This window comes from Mytilus edulis, chromosome 12, assembly GCF_963676685.1.
Source record: "Mytilus edulis chromosome 12, xbMytEdul2.2, whole genome shotgun sequence".
In the NCBI taxonomy this organism is placed as follows: Eukaryota; Metazoa; Mollusca; class Bivalvia; order Mytilida; family Mytilidae; genus Mytilus; species Mytilus edulis.
Genome location: NC_092355.1, coordinates 69,128,628 through 69,148,159, shown reverse-complemented (window position 1 = coordinate 69,148,159; position 19,532 = coordinate 69,128,628). Strand labels below are relative to the sequence as shown.

Here is a 19,532-nt window from a genome sequence, read left to right as displayed (position 1 = left end):
GCTGAATCTGCTTACCCTTCCGAAGTACCTGAGATCCTCCCCAGTTTTTGGTGGCGTTCATGTTGCTTAGTCTTTAGTTTTCTATGTTGTGTCATGTATACTACTGTTATTCTGTTTGATTTTTCATTGTGAGCCATGGTGTTGTCAGTTTATTTTCGACCTATGAGTATGACTGGATATTGTACGTTACAACAGCTAAAGTTTAATATATAAACTATTTGTGATAATTAACTGCTCCTATAACTTGTTTGTATGCGTATTAGTTTCTCCATAGGCGGTAATGGTAACGGTTTCTTCTATTGCTCGTCCATATCGTTAACTTGGATATGTGTGATGGCTCGTTTCGAAGCTGAGACATTTTGACATATGTTGTTAAATTTTCGGGGTACGAAGTGAGATTACTTTTTCCGTAAATTAGCAAACCCCGAGTATCCTTTTGTGATGCGGCTCCTCATGGTAAAACGTTCCATTTTTAACACAATAAAATTAAGTCCTTTGAACACATTTAATAGCATCATAGATTTTACACATTTATTCTGTGTTCCCCTAATTTCTAAATTAATTCAATTGGTTAAGCTCAGTCACACGTTTATCATAGAAAAGTGTCAAATATCACTACACAGAGATTTTTTGTTTACACGTGACTTTTGATTTCATCATTTCAAGACGCATTAGGGATATTGTCTCATATGCTATTAAGATTATTTTGTTCATTTGACAAAAGAAATATTTGAAAAAGTTTATTTTATTCATTTATATTTTATCATGAAATAATGATATTGTGTCTGTCATGAATAAATAAGCTTAAATATTATATATTAATTTTTTTGAATTTGTTGCTTTTTTATTTCGAATCTTGAGTTTTTCTTTATTTTGTTTCCATTGTATTCGCATTGTATAAGCGATTATGAAGTTGTAAACATATGTTTGACATACACACGGATTTTTGAATTTCGTCGAAATAGAAACTTCCCCTTTAGTAAGGTCCTTTAGCACAGAGTTTTAGTATAGGAATTTATTATCTAAAGGAAACTGACAAACACGTAGGTATTTTCTTCCTTGTGATTAATTGTACTTTCATAGAGGGTTTATGACCTTGTAACTTTTCTACTTCACAATGTTTAATATTTTTGCCAATTTACTTCCCCACTTTCTTTTTTTCTTTCTTCTCCCATAATTTATATTTTAAACATATATTCCATATCTAAAATTAAATTTGGGTTAACTTACGTTTGCAATTACTTCTGAATCGGGAAAACGTTATATCTTATAATATTTAAAACTCATATGCAAAATGTCAGTATGATAAACTTCTAATCGTTGTTTTCGGATATTAATAAAAAGAAAAACTTTGTTTTACATTTTGTTTTTATCTATTTTTTTTGTGGGGGGATTTTGGTTATTAAAGTGATAAGCTGTTCTCTGCAATAATTGTTATACCTGTTAAAATCTGGACAAACATCATAAAATCAGCTGGGTCAATATCTTAAATTGTTTTTACATAGGCGGTAATAGTAACGTTTTTTCCTGTATCTCAGTCCATATCGTAAACTTGGATATGTATGATAGCTCGTTTCGATGCTGTGACATTTTCACATATGTGGTTAAATTTTCGGGGTACGAAGTGAGATTACTTTTTCAGTAAATTAGCATACCCCGAACAGCCTTTTGTGATGCGGCTCCTTGTGGTAAAATATCTACTTTTGAAGACAATAAGTTCTTTGAAAATTTAATACTTTGAACACATTAAATAACTCTAGAGTTTTTACATATTTATTCCATATTCCTCTACTTTCCTAATCACCACAAATGGTTAAGCTCAGTCATTTGTAAAAAATAGAAATATGCCCAATATCACTACACAGAGATTTTTTCTTTTCACTTTATTTTTGAGTTCCTCATTTCGAAGTGCATTAGAGATAAACTAGGAGACGCGTACCCTATCGACACAATCGGTCTCAACATATAAACTAGGAGATGCATACTCTATCGACACAATCGGTCTCACATATGAACTAGGAGATGCATACTCTATCGACACAATCGGTCTCACATATGAACTAGGAGAAATATACCCTATCGACACAATCGGACTCAACATATAAACTAGGAAACGCACACCCTGTCGACACAATCGGACTCAACATATAAACTAGGAGACTCATACCCAATCGACACAATTGGACAACATATAAACTAGGAGACGCATACCATATCGACACAATCGGTCTCAACATATAAACTAGGAGAAACATACCCTATCGACACAATCGGTCTCAACATATAAACTAGGAGAAACATACCCTATCAACACAATCGGTCTCAACATATAGACTGGGAGACACATACCCTATCGACACAATTGATCTCAACATATAAACTAGGAGACGCATACCTTATTGACACAATCGGTCTTAACACTTTGGAGTTCTGAGTGTTGATGCCACTGCAGTGGACGTTTTATCCCCGAGGGTATCACCAGCCTAGTAGTCAGCACTTTGGTGTTGACATGAATATCAATTGTATTGTCATTTTTGTAAATTTCCTGTTTACAAAACTTTGAATTTTTCGAAAAACTAGGGATTTTCTTATCCCAGGAATAGATTACCTTAGCCGTGTTTGGCACAATATTTTTGGAATTCTGGGTCCTCAATACTCTTCAACATTGTACTTGTTTGGCTTTCTAACTATTTTGATATGAGCATCACATATGATGAGTCTTATGTAGACGAAACGTGCGTCTAGCGTCCTAAATTGTCATCCTGGTAGCTTTGATAACTATATCTTGATGTGTAATTTTAATTTTAATTTTTCTTTTTTAACGTATAAGTGAGTTTAAATATGTAGCGTCATAGTATAATTAAGAAGTTATCAATAGAATGGGAAAAGAGTACTCATGTAGTATTTAAGTAAATGCGTGAGAAAAAGTGATCAAAGGCATATTCAAACTCATAAGCCGAAAACAACTGACAATCTCATGGCAAGAGAAGAAAAGCAATTAATCAAAAGACAACTAACAGTATTCCAAACTTAATATAAAACTAGAGGCTCCCAAGAGCTTGTGTTGATCACCTGTATTTACGAATGCTTTGTTAGTTATGTGAAATTAGGTTAAAACATTATTAATAGTATTAGATGTTAAATATTTTCAGATAATATAATGATAGCTAAGATAATAACCAGAAACTGCAAAATGTCCTTAAAAGAACCAATTCAGGAAAAGCAACCCAACAACGGGTTGTTAGATTTGAAAAATTGTTGGCAGATAATCGATTTTAATCTGATGAACATTTTTTGCCCGTAACAGATTTGCTCTAAATGCCTTAGTTTCAGAGATATAAGCAAAAAAGAGCAATAACAGGGGTCGACTGACAATTTTGATCATGTTGACTTATTTGTAAATCTTTCTTTGTTGAACACTATCGTTGCTACAGTTTATCTTTATCTATAATAATATTCAAGATAATAACCAAAAACGGCAAAATTTCCTTAAAATTACAATTTCATGGGCAGCAACCTAACAACAGGTTGTCCTATTCATCTGAATATTTCAGGGCAGATAGATCTTGGCCGTATAAACACTTTCACATCATGTCAGATTTGCTCTAAATGCCCCGGTTTCAGAGATATAAGCCGAAATCTACATTTACCCCATTTATGTTCTATTTTCAGCCATGGCGGCCATCTTGGTAGGTTGGCCGGGTCATCGGACACAGTTTTGGAACAAGATACCTCAGTGATGATTGTGACTAAGTTTGGTGAAATTTGGCCTTGTAGTTTCAGAGGAGAAGATTTTTGTAAAAGTTAACGACGACGGACGCCAAGTGATGAGAAAAGCTCACTTGGCCTTTTAGGCCAGGTAAGCTAAAAACTAAAGACTAGGCAACACGAAGCCCACCAAACACTAGTGGTGATTTAAGGTGCTCCAGAAGGGTGAGTAGATTTTTTCCATATGTGGCACAAGTCGTGTTACTCATGTTAGACCATCATGGTTTAAATTAAAGAAATAGTATAAATCGACGGCCAGGAATCATATTTCAAATGTTAGTTTGATTCAACGGCTTGTCATGAAAAATTTAATTTCGTCTCAATATTTTTGTCTTGCCTACCGACACCATACTACAAACAACATACTCATATTTTTAAAGTAAATTATCAATAAAAACGAAAAATAAAAAAGACCAATTCAAAAGATATTGTTGTATCATACTTTTAATTCAGAATTAGTATCTTTCATGACTATTAAAGTAATCTTTTTTATTCTAAAATTGTATATTATTCAACGCTGCGGTGTATTCCGTCTATACCAATGCTTTTACTATATCCAGGCATTGATTCACTGTGTCTAATGCTTTCTTATCATGGCTTATGAAGTATCTTTCTCTTATTGTGAGTTCGATATCACGAATAGCAGTTAATTTTCCCCTGTTATCTCGAAGATGATGAAAACACAAAAATAATAATACATGACAGTAAACAACAGACGGTATATACATCCTGTTCATCACTTTAGGTAGCCGTGTCAGTTCTATTGGAAGTAAAATAAACGGAAAGTAGAAAACAACATCTTGAATAATAAGATTTTTACACGTTGCTATTAAACCAACTGCCCGATGCATTCTCTCGAAAACTGTCTGCTCCTCTAAGCTGAAATGACTGACTGAATAATACAACGGTATATTATCTGGAGTACACTTAGATAGGCAGTAGCTTATTATAGTAATGCATTGTTTGAAACGTTTACATTGATACAAATAGGATGCAAACAACAACCAAGAGTTCAATACATCGAAAGATAGCCCAATCTTGAAGGTACCAAATATGATATGGCTTTGTCTATAGAAAGATTTGTTACTTATAGTTAAGTTCCTCGGAAAATGTACTTGTATGTACAGGTTTGACATCAAAGACATCACGTATTTAGATAATTCCTGGTCTGGAAAATTAATACAACATGTTATAACGCGGTTCAGTGCAGCATTTAAATCGTATATTGGAAAATCATCACTACTATATAAAGAAAGACAGAGACATGGCAATACGGAAACTGTCAGTTCGAACCCGTGTGAATTTCTAGAATCCAACCTATACTCTTGAAACATCGACGTATTAAAAATGACAGCCCATGGTGACATATATATAAGCTGCAACGTATTCAGTAAAGAAACTTGTTGGTCATCAGTGAATCGATCCTCAAATAGGTTATTATCTGGGATGAAATAATGAAGACATGTTTTGTATTCTACACAGTACTTCAGTCGTCTAAAACAGTTCAGAAAACAAGACAAAAATGATCCGGGTTTCCAGTCTGAAGGACATGACTCTTCGCTTAACCAAAACATTATTGTTTTAAGGAAATATGAACAAATTAGGTCACCATGTTTCGGTTTGATTATGTCTTTTAAAATAATTTTTAATAACGAATAACATAATAATTGAGTGTGTGAAAAAGAATAAATTAATTGTTTTTCTGCCATTGAAAATGAAATTCGCCATTCTAGGTCTTCGTGAGGTGAATATTTAGATCCAATAGGAACAAATAAAACACCATATTGGACTATTGACGTTACAAGTTTGTAATCTGGCCACGTAGATCTTGGTCTGTTAATCCACGGTTGAGCTGATGTTATCCATTCTTTACATCGGAGACATAATGCGTAATCACATGTTTCGGCTAGATCAGATAGGCAAGGACCATGTATAATCAAATCAAATATCAAAAAGAGTTCCCTAAAACGTTTGCTTGAGATAAAAGTTTCTTCGCCTAAAGTATCAAGCGTGGTCCTCCACAAAGGTATTTTTTTTAAAAAGGGATCCACCTTTAATTTCGTAAACCCAGGTTTTGTGTCATTTGTTTCCATTAAAATAGGCCTATGTAAATGACCATTTATCACATTATTGTTATTCTCATATACCTGAAATAAATCCAATACACACATTCTATCGAAATCACTGCCTTTTAGATCTAAACCTTCTGCTTTACTTCCACTGCTAATAAGAGTGGTTAAACCATTACCATTGTACACATAGTCCATTATCGTAAATAAACCTCGTTTTGTTTTCACAACATCTTCTGAACCAACAATGTTACAGAAGTAATGGTAAAATTCAAGTGAAATTTCTTCGTCTGTATGATTCATTATTCCAGAAAATCTAAAATTTTAAAAGAAATAAATAATTCAACTATTAATTTAGTTTGATTTGGTACTTGACAAATTAACGCACCACGTTATGATTTATTGCTAAACATTTTTTGTATGGAATTTTGAATGTAAATTTGGAAGATGAATATTATAGATTTTGTGTTTTCAATATTTTCTTTTAATATTAATATGCAGATGCACCACCCCTCTTTGAAAATATAAAGCCTGACACATATTGCAAGTGGTCCATTTTTTATCTAGTTTCTTTTCATAGAAACTTGATTTTTTTATTGAATACTTGAAAATATAGCTCTATATATAAACTCATTATATATACCAGGCTTAAGATAATGAACGCTAGACGCGCGAAACGGTTTCGTCTACAAAAAACTCATCATTGACGTTAAAATAAAAAGATGTCCACAGATAAAAGACGCATTTTGTGTTATCCAAAGTTTGTTAAAGCTTTTCATTGAGGGATTAGAATCTGAGGCAACATAAATACTAAGATCGTTGAGTGTTTGGTCTCTTTGTTTAACTTAAATAATCATTAAGCGTTCTCGAGAGACCAACAGTTTAAGTATTAAAACTGAAAAGAGTTTTTGATAGTTCCCCATCGGTATAAGTAACACTCATGTTGCAAAAATTTCTGCTATTATGTGGATTATCTTTTCGCTAAATTTGCTCTTTGGCCGTGAAATTGTTATTTTTTCACCTGTCGTTTTGAAAATGACCAATACGGTACTTTGTAAACGATGATTTGAAAAACCAAAATACAAATAAAATTGAGAAAGGAAATGGGGAATGTGTCAAAGCGACAACAACCCGACCATAGAGCAACAGCCGAAGGCCACCAATGGGTCTTCAATGCAGCGAGAAACTCCCGCACCCGTAGGCATCCTTCAGCTGACTACTTGAAACATATGTATACTAGTACAGTAATACTGAACGTCATACTAAACTCCGAATTATACACAAGAAACTAGAATAAAAAAAATCATGCAAGACTAACAAAGGCCAGAGGCTCCTGACTTGGGACAGGCGCAAAATTGCGGCGGGGTTAATCATGTTTAGGAGATCTCAACCTTCCCCTATACCTCTAGCCAATGTAGAAAAATAAACACATAATAATACGCACATTAAAACTCAGTTCAAGAGAAGTCCGAATCCGATGTCAGGATATGTTACAAAAGAAAATAAATAAAATGACAATAATACATAAACAACAACCGACTACTAGCAGTTAACTGACATGCCAGCTTCAGACCTCAATTAAACTGATTGAAAGATTATGCCTTTATCATCTGAATATCAGGCATTGTCCCTCCCGAAACCTATTCGTTATTTGAGAAACATAGAATCGAAAAAGAACTTACCTCTTTTTTGGTTTATATAATTGAATATTATAGTATTAGTGTCAACTGTGATCTAGTGTCCAATTAGTTATGTAATATATAACAAATTTATGACTTGGACCTTTTAACTTGTTTACACACTAGTACTACTATGAGCGTCAACTGTCATCACATTCATCACTGTTGTGCCTATTTTAATAAGAATAGTGAACACAAAACCACTTGAGAAACTTGAAACTTTGACAATGGATTAAGTACTTTCTTCCGTAAAATTGAGAATGGAAATGGGGAATATGTCAAAGAGACAACAACCCGACCAAATAAAAAACATAAATGAGTAACACACGGGAAAAAATCGTCCTTAAACATTCAATTCGTTTCATTAATTTTTGTTTGTATATCTTTACAAAAATATGTGTAACGTGATTGAATCGATATCAGTCACGGTTGCAAATGCTTGACACACAAGCCCCTATATGTAAGACGGCATGTCATTTGTATAAGTCATGTTTTAAAGGTTGCACACAAAAAAGGTAAAATCACAAAAATACTGAACTAAGAGGAAAATGTAATCGGAAAGTCCGTAATCACATGGCAAAATCAAATAACAAAACACATCAAAAACACAGACAAACCTCTTGTATGTATAGAGACATATCATCAAAAAAAGTCACGATTGCAAAGGCTTGACACACACATCATTTATGTATAGCGGCATATCATCGATATTAGTCACGGTTTCAACGGCTTTATTTAACGCATAAAGGTGATTTTATTAAGATATATACAAAGAACTTATTTCTTCAGACGTTAAGGAAATTATCATTTTTAATTTTATCAATGGATCTGATTTCGCATCATGAGCTGATTGGCCATTATGACAAAAGTGTGTGAGAAATAATATCTGAGATTCTTCCTCAGTCATAATAACCTTCCATCATTACCAAACTGAACAAAGAAATAACACGACGGGTGCCGTATGCGGTGCAGGAAATGTTTACCCTTCCGGAGCACCTGATTTCACTCCCAGTTTTTTTAGGAGGTCGTGTTGTTTCTTATTTATTATTTATATCTGTTGATGTACATATCTTTTGGATTTGTGAGTTTCTGTTTGCTCCTTGGTTTTGATTGCTATTGTCTTTGGCCACTACAGTTTTTGATTCTTTCAAATAAAAAAAAATCCCACTCATATGCAATCAAAATATCATATTTTTACAATTTCTACATTATATAATTCAAGTGTTCAAAGTTTTATTCATATTGTTTGATGTATTTCTCGTTTGTTTCTTTTTAGTATTTGTTTATATGAAAATTTGTTTTTAGTTTTTTTGTACTAATTTCAACCGGTTTTGTGTCTTTCGAGCTTCTGTTGGGCCAAATTTCATATGGATTAATTTGTGTTTCTACACTTGTAAGCTCTTATCTCAGCATATTGTTTTTGCGAAATTTAAAGATGTTTATTTCTAAGCTTTTATTCAGAAGTTTGAAATGAAAGAATGATTATTAAATCTAATTATGTCTTTCCTTGAAACAAGGTCTCATAAGCCAAGGAATGCACGTTATAATTTTCGTGTAGTATTAAGTTAATCACTAACAAAAGGATTCATTTCAAATTTCTAAAGATAAGTTCTTTTGAAGACGAAACGCGCGTCTGACGTATATACAAATTTTAGTCCTGGTATCTATGTTGGGTTTATTTACCCATTTGTAGAAAGTTTACTTAAAATGGCACCCAATTTCTTATTCTATGAATTGAGCAAATCATTTAAAATAAAAAGAATGAATAAATTTAATGATATTTTATTTCTTATCATTATTTTCTCATCTTACTTTCTGCAAAATATGACAAACAAACTGATTGTTTGGTCTGATTATTGACTTCCTTTCTCTAGGAGGTATTTGATAAAGGGAAGTATATTGTATAGAAAACAAATATAAATTCTTCCCTTTTGTAAATTTTATTGTCGTAAAGCGTTTATTTCCGCTCTCCGGTTTACTAAGTTTATATCTATTCAAATTGTCTATTTCAAGACTTTCCCGCTCCTTCACTTTCGTCGTTTATAAAATGTATTTTTTTTTATTACTTTCTCAATCTGATTCATTTTGGCCAACATACGTTTGATATGGTTTCTCAAATTAAAGCAATATAGGTAAAAATAAACAAAACAAAACAAACACATTCATTTAGGAATTGAATAAACACGTATTGTTTGATGTTGTTGTTGTTTTTTTTTTAATTATTTCGATCAATAGAATCAACTTACAGCTTTATGACCAGCTATTCAAACAGTTATGGAAAATAGAGATGGAAAATTGCATAGAAAAAGAAAATACATTCCAAATAAATACATTTATATGTAATATATGAGCTGCCAGGCGAAAAAAAAGAAATAAATGGAAATAAATGGAAAAGTTAATGCAATGTGTAACTTGACTACTGAGATTATTGATAGTTGATGTACATCCAGGTCAGCGGAGTTTTGACCTAATCAGTAGCAAATGACTTAGATCAAGGTCAACTGTGATATAACTTCTCCCGCCATATCTGATTTGTGATGCACAAGGTGTGTATTTTTCTTTATGTATGATCAAAAATTAATTGATTTAGAAATATAGTCAATCCTGAAGGATACCCTTGAGAATGCGTGAATTAAAATGAAGTTGATGAGCTTCACGAAGGACACAAAAAAGCTAATTTCATTCAAATGTGGTCAATTTGGCAATTAATTTTATAATAACCGATTATGTTATAATTATATATAATGAAATTATAAGCATATGAAAAATGTATCTTTCTTCTTTGTCTTGGTTCTTCATTTATAAATTTAAGAGCTGTATAAAAGTAATTTCATCAGTTCAAAGCTGTCTAATTGGGGTAGAACATATCATTATATTTTGCTACCTTAGTAATAGATTATGTTAAAGTTAAGTTGCTTTGTGATTTGTTTTTCTAATAAAGCTTTTCTACAATTGATCTACCAAAAAGTTATGTTAACTTTTTTAAAGGCTAACATACCATACAAATACCGATTACGGATAGCGATAATTTAGTTAGCGAACAGAGAACCAGAACGTCGTGTCTGATAAAATTTACTTCAAATTTTAGCCTCACGCATGTTTCATAGTACATGGCAAGAAAGTTATGCTTTCAGAAATGCTCATTTCTAATGTTAAGCATTTAGACATGACTGTTTATCTATATTTCCATGGCTAAGCCATACGATTGTCTCTGCTGGCTAGGAAAGTAGCCATAGTGCAATGTCACTATTGGGAGAAATTTTTAAATAGAAAGTGACGGAAGGTTTGAAAGTAATTTACACCACTGTGTCGATGCCACTGCTGGTGGACGTTTCGTCCCCGAGGGTATCACCAGCCCAGTAGTCAACATTTCTGTGTTGACGTGAATGTCAATAATGTGGTCATTTTTATAAATTTCCTGTTTACAAAACTTTGAATTTATCGAAAAACTAAGTATTATATTATCCCAGGCATAGATTACCTTAGACGTGTTTGACACAACTTTTTGAAATTTTGAATCCTCACTTTTCAACTTAGTACTCTTTTGGCTTTATACATATTTTGATATGAGCGTCACTGATGAATCTTATGTAGACGAAACGCGCGTCTGGCGTACTAAATTATAATCCTTGTACCTTTGATAACTATTAATAAGAATGATAAACAATGTTGCTTCGTTCAAACAGAGGTATATTACTTCCAATTGGCTTCGTTCAAACAGGATTTTTCCTATCAGATTTACATATATAGAAGTACTTTTCATTGATTTAAATGGCAAAAACTCTCCATCAGATTTCCCCCCCAACCTCACTGATCATTATCTTATTCCTTAAAAGTTTTAAGTATTTTATAGTACAGATACATAAGGTATCCACTTTAGGGATTTTAACTTATACGATATTTACGAGGTGTAAGTTTCCTCTCGTCTTTAATTGATGATAATAATGATTTATAAATATAGAAAGGGCAGAAACTAAAACTGTTTTGTGTTCTTGAAAAAAAATTCTAATTCTCTTATAGAATTATAAGCCTGAAAGCCCTTACAATGCAATTTTCATATAATCAACCATTTTAAAGCGGTATTTTCTTTTTGTAATAGTTAATCCGGAGTCATTTTCGAACTTGTCCGAGACATTGCGAATATAAACCTTTCGTGTAAGTTCGATACACGAATTATACACTTGAGAGTGTGAGAGTTTATAATGAAATATTCCATAGAATTATCATTTCAAAGGGACAGAACTTTAGTACAAATAGTTTATACATGTTATTCGACAGTGAAAGCATGAATCTTGGTATTTAATGTGGAGCTTTAATCACTTTTTAACATTGACTTAGAACCTACATACACAGTTAACTGAAGTACTTTCATTACAATATTCAGAAGAAAATATGTGTTTGTATGATATATAGATATAAAAAGATGTGGTATGAGTGCCAATGTGACAACTCTACATCCAAGTCACTATTGGCAAAAGTAAACATCTTAATGATGATGACTGTTTACTTTTTCTGCTGTCTGTATAAACATCAGGCTAATAGCCCTTTGAGGTCTTTTATCATGCATTGAATATACAATTTAACAAAATTCCTTTCACCTATATTTGAAATATTTTCTTTTTCCTAAACCTTGTTTCTCCCTCAGCTTTGAAGATATGTTGAGTGCATACTGTATACTTTATACAATAACAGTGTTTCAATACATGAATCTAGGTAGGGAACACAAAAGAGCAACATAGTTCCCTGAAAGTAAATACTATCGTGCCACCTGAACTAGGATATTATTGATTCATTCATACACAAACGAATACAAATCACAAATACGGACGTATTCGAAAAGTAGTAAAAAAATATCATATAAGGCTCATATTAAGTATAAAGATATGTAATTATACAAAGTAAGCTAATGGTAAGCATTAAGAAATTTAATAATACAAAGTTAGCTAATGACGAGCAGAAAGAAATGTTATTATACACAGTAAGCTATTGACAAGCAGAACGCAACTTTATTATACGAAGTAAGTTACTGGCGAGCAGAAAGAAATGTAATTGTACACAGTAAGCTATTGACAAGCAGAAAGCAATGTTATTATACGAAGTAAGTTACTTTCGAGTAGACAGAAATTTAATTGTACAAAGTAAACTAATCATGAGCAGAAAGAAATTGATAATACATAGCTAGCTAGTGATGAACAGAAAGAAATGTTGTTATATAAAGTTAGCTCATGGTTTAACAGTAGAAAATGTTATTATACACAGTAAGCTTATGGTTTAGATAAGATTATTTCTATTGTTAGATGATATAAATTTTTCCAAGAAATATGAAAATTATTCATTTTTAAGGAAATTATTATGAAATTTCGATGAGTAAAATATGTAAGTTTCAGTTTTGTTTAATAATTGATTGTATATATATATTTTGTGTTATAAGTGGAAACTTAATAATTTTTCGTTAATTTCAAATCTGAAAGAAACAAGTTCTCGGACAAATAAAGACAAATAAAAGACGTCATAATTAAATATACCATCTTTCAGAATTGAATAAGTACTCTAGTTTTTTCCACAAGTGTCAATAACAAAATTATATAATAAAATAAAGGAGAAAGCTCATTTAATTTTGTTGTTCTTAAAAGTAATATTATAACCGTATGTATTATAGGACATATTTCACCAGTAACACTTAGATGAGCCAATGGCACCTTTGACAATGAGTGTGAAAATTTTCACAATGATATTGTTATATCTAAAGCAAAATAAACCTTCTTCAGCGTTTTTAATGTGTCACACACTAGATAGGTTTTATTCATCTGAATCTTAAAATATGTCCTTTTTCACGTAACAATAGGCAAATGTGATATCAAAATATGTTTTTTTTTGTTATTAACAAGAAACAGGCTGTATTAAAGTATTATAAGAATATGTTTTTGTTTAATTTGTCAAAATAATTCAAATGTTCAACTATTCTGCTTTAGTGTGATTCGGTACCCATTTTTAAAAGTCACATTAATCTCCAATCTATTGTCGAATCCCATTAAAATTACTTTTGTTGCGAAGAAACCTATTTGAGCAGAATTTTTTCTGCTGTCTTTGACGAGTTTTAACAACTTATTAGTCTTTGCCACTCCTATTAGACGTTTTGTCTCCTACAATATTACCAGCCCAGGAGCCACTTCTCCTGTTCCTGGCATGAAATTTTATTGATACGAAATATTTTTAATTGAATTCACTATTCATTACTCTTCAAAATCATTCGAAATTTTGTTGAAGAAACTCCATGGTATAGATGTTCCAATTTGGCACAAAGTTTTGGGATTTGTGGTTCCAATTATCCCTAAACACCGAGCGCTACTAGAAACATTTATGACTAACATCTTTTTGTCGATTTGTTTTAAAAATACAAACAAATTTAAACACACAGATTAGTAAAACGTAGACTTTCTGTGTAAACATCTTTTTTATAACGTGCAATACATAATTCAAATGACCAGACTTTTACAAGTTTCTTTTATCGACTTTTGTACCAATGCCGAGAATATATTTTAAACTAAACTATGTATATTTATTTCGGTTCAGATTCGACGACTTAGAAGCGATATACCAACTTCACCATCGTATTGAATATATATTTCTTTTAAGATTAGATATGCAAAAGTTTGCAGCTCTGTCTTAGACTTTGTAAAACGTCATCTAAGTCCGATCAAAATAATGATTAGCAGGTTTTTGTCAAAGAACGTCTCATTCTTTTTCTCAAAAAGTTCATCGGAAAGTACAAAGACCTAATAGATAAATATGCAGTGTCCACTACCGATGGTCTTCAGTTATAGATTCTAAGTACTGAATTTGTGTAAATTTTAATTACCATTACAGTTTTCGATTTATTTGTTATCTTGCTATTATGTTTCTTTTTGTCGTTTTGGCCTTTAACGGACTCGGTATTTATGCATCCAGCTATCAGATGTTTGTTTTGGGCATTCTAACATGTCCTAGTGCAAGATTGTTTTGCTGAAATCGTTTGGTTTAGTTTTATCTTTATATTTTACTTAATTTATACTTGATCGCGAAAGTTAATTTCTGTGTGTACTATGAACTACAAACACTATTTTGATGTCGTTTTTGTTAGATTTGTTTGTATGTTTGTTTGAATATTTCCTTCAGTTGTGTTGTATGTATATGATATAATTATGTTGACACAATTTTGGCAAATTAACCTTTACATCTGTTAGAGGTTTCTCACACATTTTTTGCAATATAACGGAGCTATAAACAGGTGTCATACAGTGGTATGGACTTCCACTTTTGTTAGCTCATCTGTCCCAAAGGGTCAATTGGGCTTTTCCCATCAATTGTCACTGTCACCCGTCGTCGTCCGTCATCCATCGTCGTCTGTTAACTTTTACAAAAATGATTTTATCTGAAACTACTGGGCCAAATTAAACCAAAGAAAGTCACACTCATTATTGGGGTATATACAATGTAGCTTCAAAAATGTGTCCGATGTTTTAAAACCGTTATAAATAGAAAAAAAATCTGACAGGAGCAAAATATTGTTTCGAACGTTGAGCTCTACCACTTGTCTCATTATGTCAAAACTGTCAGACGACTTCCTTTAGGTTTTCACTTTATTGACAAATTTCACCTTTTTTCAATATGCCAATCATCTTGTTAACTAAAATAGACGGAGAAAAACTCAAAATAATCAACAAATAAGTTTTAAATGGCCGAAATCGTCTTTCAACTTCTTTTTAAAGTGAAATTTCCATTTGAAGACGAATTTACCATTTGTTTTTTGCTTCATATGCTTTACAAATACAATACATGGATATATCCCAAGTCAGGAGCCTCTGGCCTTTGTTAGTCTTGAATTATTTTTAATTCTAGTTTCTTGTGTACAATTTGGAGTTTAGTATAGCGTTCATTATCACTGAACTAGTATATATTTGTTATGGGGCCAGCTGAAGGACGCTTCCGGGTGCGGGAATTTCTCGCTACATTGAAGACCTGTTGGTGACCTACTGCTGTTGCTTTTCTATGGTCGGGTTGTTGTCTCTTTGACATATTCCCCATTTTCATTCACAATTTTATAGATACTTTAATACGCAAAAACGATGAGCAAGACAAGATCAACAACCAGAACGATATGGAAGAAATCGTCCGACGACTCCTTTTTGTAGTTATTGCCCTTTAATGACGATAATCATCATTTTTTTTACGTGTTGCATTATATGATAAATATTATAATAAGTCAATATACTCGTCTTCAAGTCACAAAATGATCAGCAAGGCAATTTCTACTAACAAGAAAATGTTACCAATATAGTTAGTAGATTATTTTTTACCTTCTCTTGGGTTTTTGTTTTTAGCAAAAATTGAAGAATTTGTAGAGCAGCTAAAGAGATTAAATTATCAGAACATGTAATACAAGATCAACAAATGCAGAGAATTTTGTCATACATCTATTCCCGTCTACAATGTTAGAGAGGATCCTTTGTTAAATACGCACATAAACCAAGGTGAGCCACACAGGTTCTTTGGAGCCTCTAGTTTAATTTTCATTGGATTTTGGGTATTTATATTATAACATAATTAGATACTTATTCTCGATTTAAATTCAATTTTTATAAATTAACCTGTGACGTCACTTTTTGTGGCGTTGAAACATTCATATGACGCACAGTTTTTAATTCTATTATGCTGTTTTTGAGTGTTGTCGTAAATTGATTTGGGTATTCGTTGTTTTTTCTGTGGTTTACATGTCGAAATGTACTATTATATTATTTATTCATATATTCATGTGTCCTGAGTGATCTTGCATTTATTTGTACTGTATTCCGGAAATTTATCATTGCCATAAAGCGCGAGGTTTGGCTAGCCATCAAAACCAGGTTCAAACCACCACTTTTTTTTTGAAAGTGTCTTCTACCAAATCAGGAATATTGCAGTTGTTATCTAATATATCGTTTCTGTGTGTGTTGCATTGTCGTTTGTATTTTGTTGCACTTCAGCGTTTCTATTGTTTTGTAGTTTTCCTCTTATAGTTGATTTGTTTTCCGAAGTTTAACTTTGAGTTTGTAAACCAGATTTGTTTTCTCTCAATCGATTTATGACTCTTGAACAGAGAAATATTTGTCTCTACAAATGCAAAAGGAGAGACACCATCCTTAACTCGTTTTCTGTTTTGAGAGTAACATTTTTGTGTCTTATTTGGTGTTTTCTTTTATTTTTATTTTGAAGTAAGTGGTCATCTTGGTGGTAACTGTGCTTTACGGTGAAAGGCTTTCATTTCGTGTTTCATTTTGATTTATTTTCTAGATACTTAATGCTGAAGTTTTAGCGCAAGTAAATAAAAACAACAGTAGTATACCGCAATTAAATCTGGTTTGACCCCCTCTAATTGTGATTGTATCAAGTCTGAAGGCCATTGATATTTGTTGTTATATCAATCAGTACACATTTTTACACTACGCATAGATCAAAGTCTACCTGGTCTTCGAATTTACAGTTTGTTTTCATTTACAGTGTAGGTCGACGCGTATCGTCTTTTCGTCGGTTTAAAAAAAAAACACTTCCTAGGCCTGCAGATATTTAAACATTGTGTACTGAATACATATTTTGCACAAAGCAGATTGACACTATCGCGTTGATTAAAATATAAATAAACAACTAAGCTCTGATTCCTTGGTCGCCTTTGGCTTTACCTATTTTGTCGTTTTTGCTTTTGGCCAGCGGAGGACCAACTCCAGAAGGATGATTTTCTCACTGCGTTAAAGACTCATTGGAGGCCTTCGGCTGTTATCTGCTATTTGGTCCGGTTGTTGTCTCTTTGACATATTCCCCATTTCCATTCTCAATTTTATTGGTTTATAGCTCTCTTTTTTTAAGCTTTGGGTTTTCAAATATTTTGGGCTTCGAGCATCACTAAAGAGACAATTGTCAAAATGCGCATCTCGTGCAGAACAATTGGTATCGTTTATGTTTTTACTATCCAATACTGAGAATCACTTTATATTCTCAAAATTTGTCGGTTTCTATGGAAAATAAGATTGTTTCAAAGACAAATTTAGGAGGTACAAAACATTAAATTAGTACGTCATGTCAGAAATATTTCCGACTTTGAACATGTTGAATGGTTTCAGAGGAGTTGCGGCTCAAAGAAATCGGTCTCTCCCTTTAGTAGTATAGATATGCCCTAAGAGTGAACAAACGGCTAAAAGAAAAAAAAAGTCACAAACCACCAGAAAACATATGTAGATTGATCAACACCACCCTCATCAAAATCTAGAGGTAAACAACGTGGTTTGGACGGGTAAACTGTACCCGCATTAATAGTGGCTTCCTTCCGATAACTTATAACAAGTTAAAAAAAAAAACGGTGATCAGTCGCTTCCGTTTTGTCATAATTCAGAAAATTCTATGATGTTATATTACAAGAAAAGGAGATGCAATATTCTGGTTGTGACATATGGAACATATCCATAGTCATCTGTGACACAGATATATCATAACGATAAACCAAATAATGAAACCGTCAGTAAAACTTTTATTTGAAGGGATGACTTCAACTTGACCATTAACTGAATAAAAACAACTTTGTTATGACAATATTTATTGAAAAGTAATATTTCCTTAATTTATCTTCAAATTGCGACTTTTACACATCAATGAAGTCAGTTTTCAGTTATACTAAGTTTTTTAATAAGTCAAGGCATTTATTTCCTACTATTAAATTCCTCCAATTTCATGAATTTTGAATGAAGTGTTTATTTTTTATTGTCAATTCAAGACCATGAATAGCTTCAGATTTCCCTTTGGCGTCTCGAAGATGATGAGAACACAAAAATAACAGTACATGAGAGTAAACAATGTTCGGAATCACGATGGTTTTTGTGTTGTTTGATAATGTTGACAGTTCTGCTGGCAATAAATAAAATGGAGAGACAAAAAACACATTTTTGATGATAAGATGTTTACATGTCACTAATAAACCAACCACTCTCTTCGTTTTCTCGAGTAAAGTCTGTTCTTCCAAGCTATTTGTCGCTTGTAAAAATATTTTATCTGGTGTACTTTTAGATAAACAGTAGGTAACTATATCTATGCATTCTTTAAAACGCTTATGTTGATACATGAATGATGCAAGTAATAACCAATATGACAACGCATCGCAATATATTCCAAACCTGTAGCAACTAAATGTTATATCAAACTGTTTATACACAGATTTGTTTTGTTCTCTAATGTTATATAATTTCTGTGATTGTATGTAACAAATAGAAAATAAAGCTATAATGTATTTACATACTTCCAGGTCTGAACAACTTTGGAAGCATTTTATAGCTCGTATAACGTTTTTCAAAACATTACCAGTTATTTGATTTATTAATGATGTAGGATAAATGAGGCACGACAATGAAGAAGCTGTCAGTCCACATGCATCTAACCTATACTTTTCGAATGTTGAGGTTTGAAAAATGGAAGACCATGGTGTAGAAGATATCAGCCGAAGCGTAGACATTAACATAACTCGTTGGTCATCGGTAAATCTGTCTTCGAAAAGGTTGTTTTCTGGAATAAAATAGTGACTGCACATTTTATATTCTACACAGTATATCAGTCGCATTATACAATTAATGAAACAAGTGATAATTTTGTCTGGTTTCCATACATCAGGACCCAATTCCTCACATAACCAAAACATTATTGTTTTAACATTGTTTAGGGAAATATGAACAAATAAGATCGTTATGCTTAGGTTTCACTATATCTTTCAAAATAACTTTCAGCAAAGCATAGCACAGTTATTGTGTATGTCAAAAAGAATAAATTAATTGTTTTTCTGCCATAGAGAAAGATATACGCCATTCTAAATTCTCATTTAATGAGTTTTTATATCCAATAGGAACTAGTAAAACACCATTTTGCACAATTGACTTTACCTGCTCGTAATCTGGCCACGTTGATTGAGATCTGTTAATCTATGGTTGAGCTGATGCAATCCATGGTTTACATCGGAAACAAA

General features: G+C 32.3%; 1 protein-coding gene across 1 annotated transcript; it reads right to left on the bottom strand.

Annotated features, from left to right (window-relative positions):
• Positions 1–4,219: 4,219 nt before the first annotated feature.
• On the bottom strand, positions 4,220–6,122 carry LOC139498044 (uncharacterized). The gene has a single exon (XM_071286351.1). The coding sequence runs from the start codon at positions 6,033–6,035 to the stop codon at positions 4,302–4,304; it is 1,734 nt and encodes a 577-aa protein (XP_071142452.1). The 5' UTR covers positions 6,036–6,122; the 3' UTR covers positions 4,220–4,301.
• Positions 6,123–19,532: the final 13,410 nt, after the last annotated feature.

What these genes read in the sequence shown, in the direction of transcription:
- LOC139498044 (XM_071286351.1), bottom strand. Translation starts at nt 6,035, where the DNA reads ATGGACTATGTGTACAATGGTAATGGTTTAACCACTCTTATTAGCAGT.